Here is a 22894-nt window from a genome sequence, read left to right as displayed (position 1 = left end):
ATGCGTGGTTCATGATTACTTTTGTTGGAGCACAGGGTCAATATAAAAGAACAGTTAAAGGGTGAACAAAAAGCTTGAAATTTTTTGAGTAGGTCTTTCTAGGAAAATGCCACCCTTGCCAATGACAATAGAGCCTCCACTGAGAATCATGGTCGTGAGCTGTAAACTCTGTGAGCATGGAGCCATGTCTGCATTATTTCCTACTCAATTCCTGGAGCAAAGGAATCTAGGATAGTGCCTAGAAATGAATAACTATTGGATGGATGGATGGATGGATGGATGGATGGTGAGGAAGGAAACTGGTAAAGATAAAGAAAGAAGCATGTGAATGATGTAGAATGCTCAGGAACAAAAAGAACCTTGGTTCTGAAGTCTAGAGATTTTTGAGAGGGGACATCTGGCCCAGGGTTGAATCTGGTTTTTCCACATACTGGTTGTATAGCCTCTGCTGAGCAGTTTGCACCCTGAGCCTCTGTTTCCTCCTTTGTAAACTGGTGATAACCACTAACCTATGCTAAATATGCCTTGTGGTAAATATCAGACATAACTCAGGAAAGCTCATCAGAGAAGGTGTTGTATTGGCAGGACCTGAGAGCACCAAGACCGTGTGATCTGGGGAAGAAGGATTTCATTGCCTGGACCTCAAATGACACAGCTGACAAGCCTGTGTTCAAGGAGAACAGAACACGTAGCTGAGAAAAGGGAAACAGGGGTGAGGAGAGGCTGAGAATCTGGGCACAAGGTGAGGCTGATCTTGGAGGGAGGGGCCCTCCATCTTCCTGAGGCTGAAAGGAACTGGGGAGATTGGTGAAAACTTGAGACCCATTGCTAGGGAAAGGGAAGCAGCTGAAGGAGTGGCCTGGCAGGTTTGCGGGGTCATCTGCTGAGGTGGAGCAGGTGTGAAGGACCCACTGAAGGACAGAAGGGTTTCAGAGGGCATGATGTTGTTGAGAAATCTGGCTCTTGGACTAAACATTTCCAGAACTATTTGGACTGAAAGGGAAATACCAAAGTTGTCAAGGCATCTTACAATTATCATGTAAGACATAAGTATTATTGACTGTTGAGGGAGAAAAGCATAGAGATGTGGGGCCCCACCCATGCTCATCTTCTGAACCTGCCCCTGCCTCTACTTCACGTGATCTCCATGGGGGCTTCTAGCTGTTTATTTACATCTCTATCTTTCCAGCTAAACATGAGCCACGCAAGGCTCTCCAGTGCCTGGCGCACTGCCTGGTGACCATGAGCAACCCACGTTGGCAAAGGAAAGAACACGATTTGGATGACTGCATTGTCCTTCTATCTTTAACATATGTTCACATCTTCTCTGATCCAGGCAATTGATGAAGTCAAACAATGCTTGAAATAATTAAATTACTTAATTAAATAATTACATAACTAAATAATTAATGCTTAAGAATCCCCAAACATCAACGTACTACTGTTGTTTTGGGTAAATATAGTCCTTGGAGGCTAGCACGGATACTTGACCACCCTTGAATTGAATCAAGTACATTCCCTGCTCCATTTTTATTGTTCTTATTGTAGGGCCATCATATTTAACATTGCATGAAACCATTTTCTGCCCAAGATATGGATATTAATAGAAATAAGTAAACAGACTGATTAATCAGTAACCTAAGCTGCTAAATGTGGATTTGAGCCAATCATGTTCTAGAGTGATGAACACAATGAAGAATATGGCTTCTGGTGATGGACTGGTTTCTTCTAGCTGTCACCACAGCTGGGAGTCTTAGGCTTCCTGTAAGCTGTGTCTCACAGGGAAAGGACACTGGAAAGCAGCTCAGGAAAGGCTGAAAATGCAAACTGCAGGCATTGAATAAAGTTCTGAAACAATTCCTTCTCATTCTTACCAGACAAAAGTTGCTTTATAGGTTTTGAGTTCGAATCGCTAGGTGCTTTCACATAATATGGGTAGATCTTTTCTATAGTCCTGTATGTTAAGAAAAAAAAAGGGGGGGGGGAAGTAGTTAAGTTTTAGTTGTTTTGTCCACATAAAATAGATTTTTTTGTTGTGAACTTTGACCTCATATCAAACAAATAATGGTGAGTCTCTGTACATCTACACAATGTGATGTCATCACAGTTTATGGGTTCCATTATAATCAGAAATCTCTGAAGCCAAACAAATCACCAGGTTCTCTTCAAATAATCATGCAAACTCTGTACATGAGCTAGTTAATGGCTTAAAAGCTGCTACAGAGAGTTTCCATGTCTGGGACTGTTTCTGAGGCAAGGGGCTGTCTTTCCTGCTAGGATCAATGTCTATGCTCTGTGTAAATATATAATTATATCTATAATCAAGTGGACTTCATGAATCCATTGAGTGACAAGAGTGAGTCTCAAGGAGAGGACTGGTGGCCTGAACCTAATCCCCCTTCTGCCAAGGACAAATGGAGTGACCTGCTCACATCCTTCTAGACTTGCTCTCTCAAGGGAAAATGATGGGGGAGGATGTGACAATCTTTGAGGTTCCTTCAACTTTAGTGATTAAAAAAGGCTGTTTTAGGGAACACGTGTGAGGACTTCAGCATGGTGGCTCTTATACTCAATGCATTAGTCGGGCCAGGGCTAACTGGAGGTCAGAACCAGGCACTGGCCGGTGAATGTCTGGAATACTTCATTTAGCAATTTTGTACCAATAGCATTTCTTCTACTAGTTCTCATATTAGAATCTAAACATCACATCTTGGATTTGTTTGAAGTGAAGTACTTACTTATATGTCAGGATAATATATTAAGATAAGTTTTTTTTCCCCAAGTTTCCTTTTACCCCTTGTCTTCCCCATATCCCCCATCCACTAGCCAGGCATTCAATGACCCCAGGCCAGGAATAATAGTAGAAGAGGGGTCTCCCAGAGACTTTCCTTGGCTTTTGGTGATTATGGTCAGATAAGAGCAAGCTTTGCTACCCAGAGACAAGATCAGTACTTCCAGGGCAAAGTGGACAGAGAATGGGAAAGGAGGGAAACAGAGCTGCTTTAATGCAACACAAGTCCTCCAAGTAGAGATTTACTTGAGTTACTGAAGAATGAAGAAAGGTGAATTTCCTGCATATGTGAATTTGCAGATGGAGATTTTGTACCAGATATATCCATCTAATAAAGCTAATTTACAGGAGCAATCACTTACACTGGTGTTCTTGAACTTTCTGTGTTGTTGCCGGCTATCATTTTAGCTATATTCTTACGTGTATTATTTTTAAGAAGAAAAGAAAGCTTATCGGTTGCAATTTCTGCTTTTGCACCCAGACTCATGTTTCTGTGAAGAAAGATAAAAGGGCTCAATGTCAGTGATTATTCAGAAGTCTGGAAGAGAGATTCAAAAACTCACTTGACTGTTCATTTTATTAATCTCACCAAGTCTTCATTGGGTCCAAACTGTCAACCCCAACCTTTTCTGTCCACCTCACCTTTACGTTCAGCTTCTTAGACAAGCAAGTTAGTAAACCCCAGGGAGGCCACAATCACCTTTAAAACAGATGGCAGGTGAGGAGGCAGTCTGCTGACTCAAAGAGAAACTGTCTTGATGCTCTTACATGAATTTCTGCAACACTCTTTGTATTAACCCAATGAAATTAGTCTCTGTGGTGACTCATAAAATCCATGTTTTTAAAAGAATGTTCAATCAAAGTTTGATCTTTACTATGGTTTATTTTTGGTAGCTCTTCAAAGGAAAGGCTATAAAATAAATTTTTGGCAGTCCAGAATTCCATGCGAGGAACTTGGGATATAAATTCTAAGAGAGAAAATAAGATGAAGAAAGGCTTTCTTTCAATTCTGTATGGCCCCCTTTGAAATCTTTCTTTACCATTTCCTTGGAAATTCATTTTAGGTTGGAGAAGACTTCTTAGGTACCTATCATGATTCTTAATTTCATCCTAGAATCCAGGAATCATGCACCCAAATGAACTATCACTTGACTGTCCAAATAAGATTGCATAGAATCCTGGATCACAAGACTGTGATAACAAACAAACAAACAAACAAACAAACAAAAACTAAGCCTTTGAACTAATGTACTGTGTCAAAATTTCCCAAATGCTTCACCAACACTTTAGAGTTTTGAATGCAAGAACTTTTCCTAAAACATGCCATTAGGAATGGATAAGGAAGATGTGTGTGTATACACACACAATGGAATATTATTCGGCCACCAAAAAGAATGAAATCTTGCCATTTGCAAAGACATGGATGGAGCTAGAGAGTATTATGTAAAGCAAAATAAGTCAGCCAGAGAAAGACAAATACCAGATGATTTCACTTATCTGTGGAATTTAAGAAACAAATGAGCAAAGGGGGACAAAAGAGAGAAGGAGGCAAACCAGGAAATAGACTCTTTACTATAAAGAGTGAACTGATGGTTACCAGAGGGGAGATGGGTGGGGGGATGGATGAAACGGTGATGGAGATTAAGGAGCGCACTTGTCATGATGAGCATTGCATGATGTATGCAAGTGCTGAATCACCATTTCATACACTCAGAACTAGTATCACTCTGTATGTTAACTAACTGGAATTTAAATAAAAACTTGAAAAAATGAAAAAAGCAAAGTAGCGGCTGCATGCTGGCTACTGGCTCAGGTTAGGAGGAATCTTTCTTGGCTCTCCCTCTCCTGGGACTGCTGGGCTGCTCTCACACCTCACGCTTGGAGAAAAGATCTGTCAGGGCTTCCTGACATTGGGGGGATACAAATGAGAATTTAGGTTCTTAAGGCTGCCTGTTCTTTATTACTAAGACCAAACCTCACCCCTTCAGGGAAATCTTACAACCATCCAGACTATTTCATTTTGTAAGTCATTACCCTTTTCCTTTTCACTTTACCTCTCTCTCTTGTTCACAGAACTCATTGACAGCCTCTCTTTAAAGAGAAGTTAGTAGGAAAAAGGAAAATGATGAAGTTCTTATTTTTTGTCAAAGATTCCCAGGCAGATCATTATTTAATAAACACAAATGTTAGCTGTAGCATCGAATGAATGTTCCCAAGTGTAATGTCCACTAAAATCCACATCAATGGAATTTTTCTTTCCTTCTATCCTCCCACCCCCACCCCGAGTTTAGATTGGGGGGAAAAGGGAAATCATACATGGAAAGACAGTAACTACCTCTGAATACTCCATGAAAAAACAACAGAGAAGCTACTATTGGGGTCCATGAGTTCGTGTATCATTTTCTGCTTACTGGGAGGGCTGATGGTCCACAAAGAATTTGAGTTTCCTTCCAGTTCTGCTACTGTTATGTCTTCTTTTTCATAATTTTCCAGAAATTGCATAGCACCCTGTATGTGCACAAATACACATGCATAAATAGATCATACACATGGTCTGACTACATAAAGAGGATTTCTGCCTATGGAAGGACAGTTTCTACAGTGAACGGTCTTGGTGTTGTGTGGCACTATTTTGTTCCCCTCTGAGCAGGGATGGGCAGCCCTAGTCACATGGAGCAAGGGTGATGCTGCCTGACCAGTACAGCTATGGATTCATTCCAATTAATCAATAAATAAAAAGCAAATGATCTAGTGTCATTATTCCTCCCCACTAAGAAGGAAATTTATCAACTCTTGGAGTGTTCCCTCTAGAGAGACAGTCAAATTTAATCCACCCACAATATCCTTGTCCTACCTCCCAGCTGCACATCCCTCAAGATGAGTTTGGGCAGTGTGCATTACAGGCTGATAATTTTATAAAAGATATAAGCATCTGTTTGCCTAGTAATTTTCTTTAAATAAGAAAGTACTATTTGTAAAGCAAATTTTAATTGAGAAAAATCAACTTATTATATTATTATAAGTTTGTAATGTAGAGAAAAAAATACATTAGCCACAACTTTGCCACCAGAACATTATCACTGTTACATGCATTAGGAAATGTGTATTTTATTTTTTCAATCATTTAAAAAATAATAGCATACATTCTTATTCATTTATGTTTTATCTTCAGAAATGTTCATGCCATGCACAGTCTTCGTAATGATGATTTGCATGACAAAAGAAGTTGCTTGGAAAATATTTAGACGACATGGCACATTAATAAAATGGAAAGTGGTAGCCCCCTTGTCCCATGCCAACCACCCTAGGAAAGCCCATGCCTATCAGATTCACTCAATACATTTGCCATAATTTATTCAACCAGTTTCTATTTATCAAGCCCCTCAGTTACTCCCAACTTTTATCAATACAGAGAATGCTATCACAAGCAGGTTATCTGCATAGAGCTTTTCCAGTATTTTGAATTATCCCCTTAAGATAGATTCTCAGAGTAGTCCTACCCATCAAAGGGATCAATATCTACCACAATTAAGAACATTTAGAAATATACAAGAGGATTCACATTCGTTGAGCTTACTTTACATTAAAATATCCTGAATTAAAATTTTGCTTATTGATACTTATATCCAACAATACAGACATAATGTATTATCAGATTATCAAAGTGGCCAGTGGCCAGAAATCTGCCGTGAACAACTGGTAATCCCTGAAAAGTCCTTCCCACCACCAGAGGCCACGGCAGAACTGGGAATAAAATGACAAGCAGTAAGTTCACCTAGGTGAAGGGTCTTCACAGAGATCTACTGCATGCATTTACTTACAGTGTCCCTAGAGAAAGCTTTCATAAATTTATTAAACCTTGTCTGATCCATAACTTTCAACTGGCTTTGCTGGGCACTCATTGTGAAAATAGGCTGGAAAACAAAGAAACAGTGCTGTCAACACTCGGAGGTGCGTCTCTGCATCCTGGGTTAAAAGAGAGATATTTACACAGTATATCACCCACTGAGTACCTGATGGCAGCTGGCCTCAGAGATCTCTTTTTGAAGTGATTACTCCAGTGCCCCAAACCAGAACAGAACTATCCTTTCACTGTCTCCTGTGCCTTAGTTCATACATCATATATCTGCTGACCGGTTAAAATGCAGGGACGAATCTGGCCCACAGAGCTAACTAAGCATCCTTAGCTGATGACTGGCTAGGCACACAGCAGTTACCTGGTACCCTCCCAGGGTAATTGTGACTGAGACGTCCAGGGGCTGGTTGATGACCCCTGCCACAGATTTGATCAAGGACATGAAGAGAAGGGGAAACCACACAATGCAGATGAGCAGAACGATGATCATGCCTCCCATGCCGTACTTCACCACTTTCTTCTTCTTCTGCCCCCGAGGCTGTGGGTATCTCTGCAACAGAGGAGGCACACAGGGTTCAGGCTTCCGGCCACCAGAATGAGGCAGGGGAAGGATGCACACTCTTCCCACAGGACCTGATTGGGGCCTGATTTCTGCTCTGTCCACTCTGAAGTGGGGAGAGCAACCTGGTCCCCACTCTACAAAGTTAAGTAGTGATGTGAAGCTGTAATGAGCTCCCAACATGTCCTCACAGTGGTATCAAGGGACCAATGGGACCTGAGAGACCTTCTCCTTGAAATTGCTGTGTGAGGGGGCACCTGGATGGTTCAGTCAGTTAAACATTTGCCATCGGCTCACATCATGATCCCAGCATCCTGGGATTGAGCCCCTGCATCAGGCTCCCTGCTCAGTGGGGAGCCTGCTTCTCACTCTCTCTTTGCCCCTCCCCCTGCTCATGCTTGAACTCCCTCTCTCTCAAATAAATAAAATCTTTTTAAAAAAGGACCGAGGGGCCTGTGTTTGTGGGCATTCATATGCCAACACTCCAGCTTTCAGGAAATTGTTCTGGCTTCATAAAGTGTATTCATATAGCCCCCGGAGCACAGCATATTCGACTCCAGATAATCCCCAAGAAAAGTTACTGTTAAAAGAAGCTTACTCTTCTGCTTCACACTAGACAAGAGATTGTCCCTGATAACGTTTCAGTCTCTGGTGGGACAGAATTCACTTGGACCGTCTTGACACTTAGGTCCCTGACACCTAAGCTCCTCAGGAAGCTCTACCACGTGGGATTTAAAAGGCTAATACTCTGAAATATCCACTGACTTAGCAAAAGATATAAGTATATATTTAAGTAGAGGTGATACATTAAAAAGAGGCTTCTAATTTCTTGAAGATAAAATAACAACAATAATTGTGAACCTTTCATTGGGCAGGAACGCCTAGGGTTCTAGGGCAGAGTGAGACGGGCCTTCACAAGGAGGATGGGCAGTGGGTGTGAGCTTCTTGCTACGGCATTAAAAAGGTTGTAACATGTTGGCTCTAAGGCAGTGAAAAGCTTGTAAGAGCCAACGGATGGGGCAGATGCAGCTGCCCGCATGAAAGGTGGCCCTGTATCACTGTGGGACAGTAATGTGAGCTCTGACTCAGAAACCCCCTCATATAAGAGCTCCCCATCCATTCATCCAGAAGAAACAGCATCTCACAGTTTGCAATGGCCCTGCGGACAGGCTCTGGGTCATCTTAGGATGCCGTCCTTCCCTCTTGCTAGTCAACAGACAACCTCATCTATTTCATGGAGAAGCCAGTCTATGTGGTGTGTGTGTTCACTGCCCATCGTTCTCCAGCTTCCTCTTTCTCACAGCTAACTTGTTCACCCAGGCCCCTGATTCTATGCTTTCCAGGCCCCCACCCGGACCTTCTTCCTTTGGCTCTGCTGGTAAGGACTTTTGCTTTTCCTTTTCCTAGTATTCTTTTCCTTAACACCCAGAGGGGTTCAGATCCTCTCCGTTCTGAAATTATCCTCTCAACTGGCCTCTCTCTTGAATTGACTCTCTCTCTGGCCTTTCTCTTACCTGTGCTTGGTCCCTCTGAAATGGCAGCCACCAGATGACCCTGGGCAAGGCTGTCCAGTGAAGTTTAGCCCAAATTGCCCACCCACAGAATTGGGAGCAAAGAAAATGTTATTTTTAAACAACTAAGTTTGGGGAGCCTGGGTGGTCCAGTTGGTTAATCTGACTCTTGGGGGATCCCTGGGTGGCACAGCGGTTTAGCGCCTGCCTTTGGCCCAGGGCGCGATCCTGGAGACCCGGGATCGAATCCCACGTCGGGCTCCCGGTGCATGGAGCCTGCTTCTCCCTCTGCCTGTGTCTCTGCCTCTCTCTCTCTCTCTCTCTCTCAATGTGACTATCATAAATAAATAAATAAATAATTTATTAAAAAAAAAAAGAATCTGACTCTTGGTTTCAGCTCAGGTCATGATCTCAGGGTTGTGAGATCAAACACTGCGTTGGACTCTGTGCTGAGAATGGTGCCTGAGTGGGATTCTCTCTTTCCTTCACTCTCTTTCCCTCCCGGCTCTATCTATCTGTCTGTCTGTCTGTCTGTCTCTCTCTCTCTCTCTCTCTCTCTCTCACTAAGTTTCAGGTAGTTTGATCACAGCAATAGACAACTGATACGGTGACTGTTGAATGAATAGCTCCCAGAGCTGGAGGTGGACCCACGCTTCCTGGCACAAATGTTCAAGGATGTGAGTACATGTCACTGTGTGTACATGGACACCTCTTGAGGCAGCCAAGCTATGATGGGGTAGCCTCAATTGCAAGAAAGTTCTTCATATGTCATTGAAACTTACCAGAACTTTTGCCCAACTGTCTTAATTCTGCTATCTTGAGTCTTAAAAATTAATTCAGACATTTCCTCTATTTCCCAGTATTTCAAATAGTTAGAAATGGCTATTGTTTTTGCCTCCTTCCATATTTTTCTACTTCAGACAGAACAATTTGTTATGATTTCCAGACCCTTTGTCACCAAGATTGGTACCTTCAAAGTCCCTCTGGTAGAACAGCTCTCATGTTTTGGCATTTTAACAGCTTTTACTCCTTAAAAATCAAGACAAGCTCTATGGTTTTAAGTTTCCTACCAGCCCTATCGCCTTCACAAACCCCATAAACACAGATGTTAAACTTTGGAAAAAATCCAACAAATAACAGTAATTCTATCCATATTTCAATCTTAATATTCAATCTAACAGGATAAGCAAATATTTGTACTTCAATTTCCTTTACACAAAGAAGTTATATCGTCCCATTGCTCATCAAAGGGTGAGTCAGAGGGTGATCCTGAGTCCAAGCCACCTGACCCCACATTCTCCACCACCCCACGTTCTCTTCTGTTCCCAAATGAACCATTTAAGAATTATTGGGTCACAAAGCAATATATCATTTCTTCTTTTAAAAATAACTACAGTATACTTTGCCAAAATGGGAACACATCTGGATGCTGTTGCTGACTGAGGCAGTAGTGAGTCCAAAATCCCCAAGTCCACGGGTGGAAACCAATGGAACATTCATAGAACCTCCCAGTTTTTTGCCCCCTGCCTCCATTTATTTGGCCACAAAACTTACAGTTTCACATTAATCTCATAACCAGCTTGGATAGAAGGGAAACCAAAAGATTATATCTTTTCTTTCCTTCTTTTTTTTTTTTTCCTTACTTTTTCGGACTCACGCCAACACTTCAGGATGAATATGTGAGCATAGATGTCCTCAACACAGATCCAGCTGGAGAGGCTCAAGGTTGTGTCTGTCCACACCCAGTCCATCACAGCCCTCAACTCAGTCAGAAAGGGAACGAGGCGGAACCTGCCAGAAACCGCATCTTGTTAGACAAGATTGTGAGGTGACCCTCTTCACTCTCCCAACCCCAGGAGCTCATTTAGTTTCTTATTGTTTCAGTCCTTGTGACTCAGGGAACATTCTCAGGGAGACTCTTATGGGAAAATGCAACTTGGAGTTACAATCTCTTCCTATCATGAATCAATGTATAAATTAGTATTGCCCATTCCTTTTTCCATTTTTTTTCCTTTTTGCTGGTGGTCATAAATTAGGATTTCCTTTTTAAGTAAGTTTGAAGATGTCCTCTCCACTTTCTCTTACCAAAGCTTTGTAGTTTTCATTGTCCAAATCTTTCTTTGGTTAAAGTTATGTCTAAGTAGTTCATTGCTTTTCATGCTGCCATGAATGGGATGATTTTATTTGTTTCCATGATGTTTTGCTTTTAGCCTATGGAAACACCACTGATTTCTGCATATTGATTTTACAACCTGCCACTTTACACTGAATTCATTGATTACTTCCAACAGTTTTCAGGTTGAGTCTTTAGGATTTTCTATACCTTAAGATTTTATCTTCTGAAAAAAAAAAAAAAACCGCAAACAAAAACAAAAAGCAAAAACCAAAAAAAAAAACAAAAAAACAAACCCAACAACCATAATTTTACTATTTTAAGCATTTGCTTATGAAAATCTGTTGGCTAGAGGATTATAGAATATTGGGGTTTTGCTGTTGAATGAACTAGGAAAAGCTATATACCTGGTACGTGAAAGATGAGGGCAAATGAGAGATGTCAGAAGGAGCAAGACATAGCAGAGCCCATACCTTATAGACTCAGTAAATGGATGCCTAAGTTTAATAAAATTCTGGCTTAGCTTCTTGTATTAAGGAATGGGCTGGCCTGGGCTCCTCTTGGGTCTGGGGACTATTCCTCCTTTTTGACTAACACAGCTTCTCTCAGGCTGGAGAACCTGGGTGCACCTCAGGGCCTTCAGAGCAGCTTGGGTTACCACTCAGAAATTCTCCCCTAGGCCACTCAGCTCTGCCAAGTGAACACTAATTCCACCCCTGGAAGAAATATCAGGCCATACATAGAACAATACTAAATGACTCACTGAGCATGCTCAACACCTCTTCTGTGAGTAAGTTACCCATCCCTAAATCTAGTACAACCAAGGAGCCAGCAGTGCTGTGAGCAGCCCGGCCTTTTATGCTGTGGTATAATTTCCAAGGGAACAGAGAAGAGACACTACCAAAGAAATCCTCACACAGAAAAGCCAATATATTTCATTTGAGTAGCTGACATTATTAGGAGCAAGTAAGTAATGTGGCGTTTAGGTTGATGTTAGGTGGAATAAATGGCCCTCTCCAATGGAGGAAATCATTGTAAACACAAAATCCTAAAGGTATTTTGAAATAGCCCAGATTCCAAATTTCTGTTCCACTGAGCCCAGAAATATATTAATACCTAAGGATCATGTATCCCTATTTTTCATTCTGAAATATTACCATAGTAACTATGCAGGATAGGACAATAGAGAATGATGATTCTAGATAATGATTCTAGAACAATATACTGGCAAAGTATGTGGCAACTACCTACTTTCTACACATACAAAGATATTTAAAGAGGCATATCCATCTTTTTCCAGACATCCTAAGAGTTCCATGGCGATCTATATTGCTACATCAATGTTCTGCACCTTCCTGTTTCTTCCCAAGGAACCAAAATGCCTTTCTATTGCCAGTCATTCCTCTGTGACAGTGACAATAGTCTTTCCTTACCCTTGAAACAAGAAGAGGTTGACATAATTGTAGCTCTTGGTGAGGAAATTTCCTAGAACTCGTGTTGGGTAGCCACAACGGATTTGGTAGGCAGACAATCCGAAGTAAACACATTTCACAAAGTACCAAAGCTGAGCAACCAGGTTCTGGCTGAACTTCCTAAAATGTAAAAAAAAAAACAGAAAAGTAAAATATTGGAATATTCTTCTGGCACAAAATGACATCAGTTTAGGATTAAAAAAAAAAAAAAAGCTTAAGTGTCCCTCTGCCACTTAGAGTCAATTCAGTCAATTGTAAGAATCCTCTACATAGATCACCTTAAACACAGAAAAAGTAGGTTAGGAAAATCTAATAATTAAAAACAAATTTATAAATGGTGCCTTCAATGTGTTAGTGCATTATGCAGTTACTTAGTCTATAATTAAACTAATTTATTTTAAAGCAAATCTACGAATTATCATTTTCTCCCAATGTGGAAAATGCTGCTAACATGATCCAAATTAAAGCTCATTAGAAAAAGCATTTTTTTTTTGTTTACTTTAAATGATCCATAATTTGGAAGATGTAGAAGAGTTTTGAGAAGTGAGTTCCCTCCTCCCCTTGATTTTTTTTTTTCTATCTATAAAGATAGGTCATGGATTAACAGTTTCACAACCCAGATTTTGGTTCCAGTTGTGTTAACAAGCTATGGAGTTTGTTCCTCAAGATATCATGCTCAAGACATTCATGTCTTTATTTGAAGATTTTCCCTGCCTTTGAAAAATATATGATTCCATAATCTAACATTCTTTCCTTAATGATGTCTTCAGTAATAGAGATGGTAGTCCTTTCTCCTGGTGAATAATTAATGAAGAGACTCATAGTGCTATACAGTTCATAAATGCTAGCATAAGTTTGAGGGAAAACTTGGTGGAACTATATTTCACACCAGAAAAAAATCTGGAACACATTTTCAAAGGATGGTGAGCCACAGGACCATTTTTAACTTTGTATAAATGCAGAATTCTGTGAGAATCTTAAACATGGTCCACACATTTTTAAAAGGAAATAAAAAATAAGACTTTTGACTCAGCAAGACCTAGGTATCATTTTCCCTGGATTTAAAATTAAGAACAATACTTAGTTTCTTATTCATGAAGTGTGTTACTCTTTATGTTTCAGAATTGTCTCTTAATATTTATTTTTGATATTAGAAGAAGTTGTGGTTTTTTTGTTTGTTTGTTTATTTTTTACTGAAAATAGCTATTTAGTTGGCCAGATCTAAGAACCAGCCAGGAACACATGGGCCTTTGTGTCTCAGGGGCATAAGGATCTATGTAGATCTCAATAACCAGAAATCTCAAAAATATTGCTTATTAGTGTCTCTGCTGTAGAGAAACCAGCTTCAGTATTTCGGGTCCTAATAAATTAAATATACTTGACCATCACTTAGCACTTGACAAGTTATTTATAACTATATCAGACATTTTACAGAGAATCCATAGCAACTATTCCTCCTATCCCTTTCTAGGGGCTGTCTCCATTGGTACAGTAGTAGTAGGAATGAGCAGTCTTTTAGCTCTTCAGGGAAATGCCTTTGGATTTTAAAGATAATTTATATAAAAACTGCACAAAGAAAAATTCGACATCTATCAAAATTATAATCAAAGACATAAAACTGTTGTTTTTCTAGCCCTAATTAAAGGAACTACTCATTGTTTGATGACAATTGTTGAATGTTAAGTGTTGAATCACTAAATTGTATACCTGAAACTAATATTACACTCTTTGTTAACTAACTGGAATTTAAATAAAAACATACAAACAAATAAACAAACAAACAAACAAACATTTCCCTTCCTACAACCTTAAAGTGAATCAACTTGGAATAAGTAATAGTTAATCTGCTAATCTGTTATTAGTTAATCTGATTCCTGAAGTAATCCTGTGAAATCTACTAGGGACATTAAGGTTGTCCTATAATGGAAGACCTTTTTCTTTGGTCGTCTCTCCATGTTTTATTACTTGAGGATGGAGTCAGACCTTACTCATGTCTCCGTCCCCCACAGTATGCCACACAGTTCTTTGTAGACTATATCAACCACTGAAAGTTTGTGGACTAAATCATATGCATATACACAGAAAAAGCCATTTATCAGGTTAATTATTCAAAATACTGGAGTGTCCTGATGCTCAGTATTATAACCAGTAGCCATAATTTTTCTCTGTAGAGTTTAAAACTCCTAATCTGTTCCTCCCCTTATTCTTTTCCTGTTTTGAAAAGGATTTAGACAATATGATGATTAATGAGTGTTTTATTTTGCACAATAAGGAATTTAAGTTTTCAGGAACAATATCTGAAAGAGAAAAAATGAATTTGGGATGTCAACAAGTAATGGCAGCATGGCTTGAAATGTCATGAAATTATGTTGTCACTGACATGCTGGTAATGAAGACTCAAGGTTCAACAATTCTAACATCTTGAATTAAACATCCAAAAATAAAGATAGGGATATTCATTGCATTAGGAATGGCCATTTAGGTGGGGCTTAAAAGTGAGATCCAATGAGATAGAAATGATCTCTGAGGCCATTAAAAAAATATTTATAGCAGCTTTATTTGTAATTGCCAAAGAAGTAGAAACAACCCAAATGTCCTTCAACTTTTCTATGCTTAAACACTCTTTGGTACATTTATACAATAGGATACTACCAACTAACAAAAAATATTTAAGTAGTGACACATGCAACAACATGGTTTAATATTAAATACATAATGCCAAGTGAAAAGAGCCAGCCTCAAAAGCCATAGAATGTGTGATTCCATTTATACGACATTCCGGGAAAGGCAAAATAGTAGGAACAGAAAATGGATGTGCCAGGAGCTAGAGGTGAAGGAGAAGGATCCTATAAAGGGCACAGGAAAGTTTTTGGGTGATGGAACTATTCAATATATTTTTAAGTTTTTATCATTTTTTATTTTTTTGTTTTTTCTTTAAAAGATTTAATTTATTTATTTGAGAGAGCAATAATGAGAGCAAGCATTAGCAGAGAGTAGGGGCAGAGGCAGAAGCAGATGCCTGCTGAGGAGGGAGCCCGATGCGAGGCTCAGTCCCAGATCTCAACACTCACTACCATGGGTGTTAAATATGATTTATTTCTGAGTTGATATATAGAGAAATATTTATAGAGAAAAATCACATTTATTCTAAAGACTAATGAATGAGATCTACAATGTTTTCATGAGCAAATTCTAGTATTTTTACAAAAAGTTTGCCTTAATCTGAATTATTTTCTATCAGCCAAGCTATCTTTATTCTCCCCATACACAGTATGGTGTGAAAGACTTACTGGGCTATTGGTAGTCTTCTGGGTAACAATCCTTTCTTTACTTAGTTCTACTTCAGACTCATGGAAAATTATCCTAATTCCATTTTTCCTTTTAAAATATTTGCATTGTCACTAAAATCAAAAGATCAGAGCCTAACCATTTAGGCAAGAGCAGACAGGTAGCTCTAGCATTGTCAGAAGATGTTTGGATATCCTCATTAGAAATGATATTTAAATCAAGTTATGAATCACAAAATGAAAGAAGTTTTCATTACTTTCTAATCACACTTTGTAAAAGCATTTGCCAGCCTGATATTAATGTTATTAATGAAGCTTGGCCAGGAATGGCCCTTGAGGTATGATAAAAGGATCAATTTTATTGTTAAACATGAAGACTTTTAATGATATGTTCAGTTTTTTAAAGATTTTATTTATTTATTCATGAGAGGCATATATATAGAGAGAGGCAGAGACACAGGCAGAGAGAGAGAAGCAGGCTCCATGCAGAGAGCCCGATACGGGACACGATCCTGGGACTCCAGGATCATGCCCTAGGCTGAAGGTAGATGCTCAACTGCTGAGCCACCCAGGCATCTCTAATGATATGTTCATTTAAAAGATCATTCCTATTACATTATATGGGTGCCTCCATGTCCCCAAGTGCTGACCCTTTGCTCACATAATCCCCCATTTATAGTAGTCCTCTCTTGTTTCTCTTCTATCCATTGACCCATTTATTTGTTCATACATTAAGCACCAACTTGGCCTCAAGCAGTGTTTGGGTGGAAGCACCCCAGGAAATCTAAAGAGTGAGGAGGAAGAGTGGTTCAGAGGCAGGACAGAAGAGCAGTGAACAAGGTCCTCTGAGGTGTGGAAGGACACGGTGCCCTTGGGGAACTGAAGAGGGTCAATATAGCTAGAGCTTAGAGTTGCAGGAGACAGACTGAAAGGCAGCAGCCAGCCATGTCCAAGGATGTCACCAGCCCTTTCCTCATGGAACTTTAGGCTGCTCTTTTTAGGTCACCCCACCTCCCACCCCATCTCCAATGCATCTTAACCAGCAGCAGTGGCTATATTGACAACAACAGCATCATGGCGTCATGGGGCCGAATGCTTCCGTCCTCTCCTCTCCCCCCACCAGGCACTTTCCAAACATTGTCACACTAAACAAAACTAGCCTATGTGGCAGACACTACCGTCATCTGCAGCCCACGACCCCTCTATATTTTCTTCTATTAAACGGTCTCCATTTTTTTGCATCCATTTTTCACATGAAATAGCCTGGTATCCTCTCATCCTCTTCATAATCCCGTAAGGCCATGCTCCAGTTCATCTTTGTCTCATTGTAGAGACAATCACAATGGAAGGACCACAGTTTTCTCAGATCACTAAGGCTATCACTCCTTTCATTCTGAAAAACCTATTTCTACAAATGCACATGGATACGCAATGAAAATGTTTTTGAGGAACCGACTCACATTTTGGATCACACCAAATTTACTATTGATAAAGATCTTTAACTTTTTTATTTTTATTTTTATTTTTTAAGATTATATTTATTTATTCAATATATATATTGAATATATAGAAATATATATAATATTGAATTGAAATAACAAATATAATATAATAAAAATATAATAAATAATATATTGAAAAAATATATATTGAATAAATAAATACAATCTTTATATATATAACCTATCTATATCTATATCTATATCTATATCTATCTATCTATCTATCTATCTATATATATATATATATATAGAGAGAGAGAGAGAGAGAGAGAGAGAGAGGGAAGGAGGCAGAGACACAGGCAGAGGGAGAAGCAGGGTCCATGCAGGGAGCCTGATGTGGGACTCGATCCTGAGACTCCAGAATCATGCCCTGGGCCAAAGGCAGGCGCTGAACTGCTGAGCCACCCAGGGATCCCCCTAACTTTTTAAACCCATGGTGCCCTTCTCCCATGCTTCCATCTGTACCTGGTGATTCTGCTGTGGCCGTGCATATGGGACAGTAATCTTCTGGAGCATATTTGCATTAAAGTGGGCACATGTCTCCAGCCTCCAACTTACCTCTCAGTCACACCAGGCAAGATGAAGAACATCCAGAAGTGAATTCCAAACACAAGAATGACCTGAAAAATGACCTTTCCCAGTACAGTCTTCCTGAGGTATAGTGCTCGGTCCACCACCATGGTTCCAAACTGAATGAGGACCATCACCAAAAATGGCCCAGGAACCTGGTCCTCTGACAGGGAAGAGGTGATGTCTGCTGCTGCTGAGTGTTTCTGGGAAGGAAACAATAGGTTCAGGCACGAGTGGCACTTCACAAGATAACATCACTCTTACTCATTGGATGTGCGGTGGCCTCTGCCCCCAACCTACCCCAAAGGCCCAGAAGCCAAAGACGATGATGACAAAGTCAACAGTGTCGGCCAGGAACATGAGCACATACACGTCGGTCACAGCACTATAGTCTGGGTGGATGAGGTCATAGAAGAACTGTCTGATGGGCACATATATTTGCAGAGTCCTGCAAAACAGAGACCCCCAGCACTTGCTTCAGGAGGGGCAAGATGGGAGGAATGATCAGATACTGCCATCATTCCATTCCTCTGCATCCCTCTTTCCAAGTAGGTCACACCTCTCTTGTCAGACTCAGCAGAGTCCAGTAGGGTAGCTCCTGCTCTAACAGAGTGTAGACAAATTCATTGCCAAGGAAGGCACTGTGGCCCTTTTTGCCCATAAGACCACAGGCCTCTTCTCTTGCTTGAAGCATAGCAGAGTGGTCTAAAGTCCCAGAAATGAGAGGTTGGGCAGAATGGGTGAGGAGGGTCAAAGTGTACAAACTTCCAGTTATAAAACAAATTATCCCAGGGATGTAATGCACAGCATGGTAACTGCAGTTAATCCTATACTGTACATTAATCTTATTCTCATTATAAGAAAACAATTTTGTAACTATATGTGGTGATGAATGTTAACTAGACTATTGTGGTGATCATTCCTCAACATATGCATGTATCGAATCATTATGTTATATACCTGAACTTAACCTAATTTTATATGTCAATGATATGGAACAATATGATAATGGGTCATTTTCTTGTACCTTAAGCAGATGATGTTTGCTATATGAGAAGTATCTGCTCTTTGCCCCTGGTTTATATGAAACAACTGATACCAGCTACCTGGTCCTAAAATAAAACACATCACTCAAGTGTCTTCATGCACTCACTTCTTTATGGTAAATGCTTTTGCTTTGATTAAATGTTCTTGAAGCTTTTCCATATAAAGTTCCCTTTTACTTTTCTGCTTGATGCTTAAAACACTGCTTCCTTTTTGGCTGCTGTTTCGGGTGCTTGTGCTGCCTAGAAATAAAAAGAAACCAAGATGTCCTGAGTTACAGTTTGTTGACATAAATACTGCAGAGGCCCCTTGGAACCCCCATGGCAGCGGGATGGCTTGAAATGGTGAGTATACACAGGTGCCTGTAAGGACAGTGACTGAGCATTTGGGATGGCAGTTTCTTTCTTTCTTTCTTTCTTTCTTTCTTTCTTTCTTTCTTTCTTTCTTTCTTTCTTCTTTCTTTCTTTCTTCTTTCTTTCTTTCTTTCTTTCTTTTTCTTTCTTTCTTTCTTTCTTTCTTTCTTTCTTTCTTTCTCTCTCTCTCTCTCTCTTTCTTTCTTTCTTTCTTTCTTTCTTTCTTTCCTTTTTTTTAAAGATTTTATTTATTTATTCATGAGAGACACACAGAGAAAGAGAGAGGCAGAGACACAGGCAGAGGGAGAAGCAGGCTCCATGCAGAGAGCCCGATGTGGGACTTGATCCCAGGTCTCTAGGATCACACCCTGGGCTGAAGGCAGCGCTAAACTGCTGAGCCACCAGGGCTGCCCATCTTTCTTTCTTTCTTTTCTTTCTTTCTTCTTTCTTTTTTTAAGAGATTGTATTTGTTTATTCATGAGAGACACAGAGAAAGGCAGAGACATTGGCAGAGGGAGAAGCAGGCTCCCCATAGGGAGCCCGATGTGGGACTTGAATCCAGGACCCTGGGATCACAACCTGAGCCAAAGGTAGACACTCAACCGCTGAGTCACCCAGGGGTCCCTGGAATCTGCAGTTTCATCTCTGCCTCCACAGTAAAATGCATCTGGGGCTTCTACACCCAACACTGGTTCTTTCTAGGGTTGTTATGTGAACTTTATCTCAGGAAGAAAGAGACTATAAGAACAGTTTTTATAGTGCCAACTGGGGCCCCAGGTTGTGGGCTTCCAGATTGGGTCCATGGCCCCTGCCTTTTTCATGTCCAGATTTCTCTAACTGTAAAATGAATATCGGATGACTGCTGATGTCTGCCTGAAAAATGCATCCCAAGGATGAATACACAGGTGTTTGGAAAGCTTCAGGCAGGATCACTATAAATACAAAAGCCCAATTTCTGCAAGAATGACAACTGTAGAGCTATTCATCTGCTGATGATACTTACTAGTTAGTATGAAATGAACCACCAGGTTAGGGTATAAATAAATGGTTTTACTAAAAATTCCCTTGATTAAATCTTAAAAAATAGTGATTTATAGCATTCTGGTTACCCCCAGCAGAATCTCTGTATATGACTTAAAAACTAGCTTGTGCCCACATAGGCAATATGCTAGCCATTTTTCACAATCACCTGAAATCCTTGCCCTGGGAAGGAATTGGACATTTTGAAGAATGAGGTGACTGCCCCAGGTCACACAGCTGAGTCAGGATCTCAACCCAGGTCTGTCTGATTTCAAAGTACTTTCTTCTCATAACACATCTCTCTCTTTGACAGCACAAAATAAACACCTCTGCCCAAGACCCAGACCCCCTGGCATCAGAACAACCAGAAAACTCAGGAATTATTCCAGCTTGAGGATATCATGCAACAGATACCTCTTTTGGACCTATTGGAAGAAAAGCTGGATCTGGGGGATATCTGGGAGCTGCTTCCTGATCGCTTCCTCCGGATGGCGGTGGACTGCTCAGGGAAGGACACGTGCACTGACTCTGCGGACGCGGCCAGGTTGATGGATTTCAGAGAATCAGAGGAGGCCCTCCTGCCACGACTGAGGGAGAGCTCATCATCTGACTCTTCTTTGTCTGTGCCACTGTCAGTGATGTCATCTTCATCCCACAAACCATGGCACTGAGAAAGCAGAACAGACAATTCAGGTGGTCGTTTCTGGTGACGGAGCCACTATTCTGCTCTCTGGCATCACATCCCCCATGATTAGAAAGCCAAAAGTGAAATATGGTGACTATAGTTGGTGGCACTGTATTATATAACTGACATTTGCTAAGAGTTAGAATTTAAATGTTCTCACTGAAAAAAGAAAATAAAAAGGGAAAGAACACAGATACCTATGGGAGGTGATGGGTACTAATGAACTCTATCAAGGGAATCCTTTCATGGTATCTACGTAAATCACATCACCATGATGTACACTTTAAATACACTATAATTTTTTGTCATTCATACTGCAGTAGAGCAGAGAAAAGGTTAGAAAACCGATGGATTCTAGAAAAGCTTATTATCTAGGTGTTTATGATGGTCCCATTAGAGTGGGTATAGGTGAGTACAGTTCATTTGAGTTTGGTTAATTAATTGATATGGAAGTAGATGATGTTTGGCAGATGGAGTAAAAGTGAAATTATAATCACCTGACTTGTTATTGAGTGAAAATACTTTCTAGAACATATTTCTCTGTGCTTACAAGTAGCATTTTAAATATCAACGGGTGAATTTAGCCCCAGCACCCCATGCTCACCAAGTCTCTATACTTAAATACTGATGCTGTCCCTCCCTCAACCTACACAGTAAGATGTGAACCTCCGGATCACCCATGGCTGAGTCAGGAACAGAGCTGCAAATGCTTTACTCGAAAAATGTGGGTCCACATATGAGACAGAGATTGTGATGCACTCTGCAGAGTTTGGATTTTGCTTCAGAGAAATGGGCAAAAGGAGCTGGTAAGACAGAGAGGAAGACAGCTAGCCAAGGAGGCTGAGAAAAACCAAGGACCTTGCTGGTGTGAGATGCTACCTAGACAGCAAATGCCCCTTACAATGACCTTGCTGCTACTGCTCAAAGGTCCCCAGTGAGCCTACTGCCTCCTGAGTTCCTAGACTGCTAGGCTATGTATTTATTCCCCAGGACCTCACCCAGTCCTCCCTCTGACATGAGCTATAGAGAATAAGAGCTCCAGGCCAATTTACTAAAATTCAGTTTGTCGAAAAACAACTTGGAGAATGATCAATTCACTAAAAGACAAGGTCACCTAATTTACAGATTATTCATAAATATCAATAGATATATTATTTCTAAAAGATATTCAGTGGATGCTATTCTTATAAACATAACAAACTTTCTAGATTTTCATAATGGGATTTTTAAATTTGTATCTATTTCATCTATTTCTTTTTAATCACTTTTTCTTTTAAATCATTTTAAACGTTTTTCCCTCTTTTGCCAACATTTGAAGATACTTAGATTCTTTTTTTTTTTAAAGATTTATTTATTTATTTATTCAGACAGAGCGAGAGAGAGGCAGAGACACAGAGGGAGAAGCAGGCTCCATGCAGGAAGCCTGACGTGGGACTCGAGCCCAGGACTCTAGGATCACACCCCGGGCTTCAGGCAGTGCCGGGGCTGCCCAAGATACTTAGATTCTTTTACTATTTTTCCATGGTAGCATATTTGTTAGTTAATTCATCCAATTATTTATAAACATTTCTAGCAATTCATACCAAATAAGATAGTTTTAAGCACTTCTGAAATTTCCATAGTTTGAGTTGTTTGGTTTCCATAGTAGCATTGTTTAAGAGGTTTCCACAGCTGTAGGGTAGTTTTGTCTTCTTATGAAATATCTATCATTCCAAAATCTATTTAATATCATTAGCCAAAATTCCAGCACAATAGTACCTCAAATACATTCATCATACATACAAAATTTTCTAAGAAGAAATCACTGAAAGTATATCAATATGAAACACCAAAATTTTGTTTACTATATGCTTTACATTTTTTAAAAGAGTGAGCAGTAGGAGAGGGGCAGAGGAGGAGAGAGAGAATCTTAAGCAAGATTCATGCCCAATGCAGAGCCTGATGCAGGGCTCGATCTCACAACCCTGAGATCATGACCAAAGCTGAAACCAAGAGTTGGACACTTAACCAATGGAGCCATCCAGGCACCCCTGCAATTTTTTAAATGATGCACAAAACAGTATAACAAGTTGCCAGAGAGTTCTAAAGTGACCAAATTTATATAATCATGTCTTTTTAAAAAAATAATTGA

General features: G+C 40.1%; 1 protein-coding gene across 5 annotated transcripts in view; it reads right to left on the bottom strand.

Moving 5' to 3' along the window:
* PIEZO2 (piezo type mechanosensitive ion channel component 2) overlaps positions 1-22894 on the bottom strand; it is a 440944-nt gene that overhangs the window by 3291 nt on the left and 414759 nt on the right. For all 5 annotated transcript variants that reach the window (XM_072828696.1, XM_072828697.1, XM_072828693.1 and 2 more), the window contains 11 exons: positions 20493-20745; positions 18815-18947; positions 17962-18109; positions 17650-17864; positions 12264-12422; positions 10361-10508; positions 7009-7197; positions 6613-6705; positions 5127-5299; positions 3154-3282; positions 1875-1954 (listed from right to left, as the gene is read on the bottom strand). In XM_072828696.1, the coding sequence (XP_072684797.1) occupies positions 1875-1954; positions 3154-3282; positions 5127-5299; positions 6613-6705; positions 7009-7197; positions 10361-10508; positions 12264-12422; positions 17650-17864; positions 17962-18109; positions 18815-18947; positions 20493-20745 (1720 nt within the window). The remainder of the gene's footprint in view (positions 1-1874; positions 1955-3153; positions 3283-5126; positions 5300-6612; positions 6706-7008; positions 7198-10360; positions 10509-12263; positions 12423-17649; positions 17865-17961; positions 18110-18814; positions 18948-20492; positions 20746-22894) is intronic.

Source organism: Canis lupus, chromosome 6, assembly GCF_048164855.1.
Source record: "Canis lupus baileyi chromosome 6, mCanLup2.hap1, whole genome shotgun sequence".
In the NCBI taxonomy this organism is placed as follows: Eukaryota; Metazoa; Chordata; class Mammalia; order Carnivora; family Canidae; genus Canis; species Canis lupus.
This window is presented reverse-complemented; position numbering and strand designations above follow the sequence as displayed.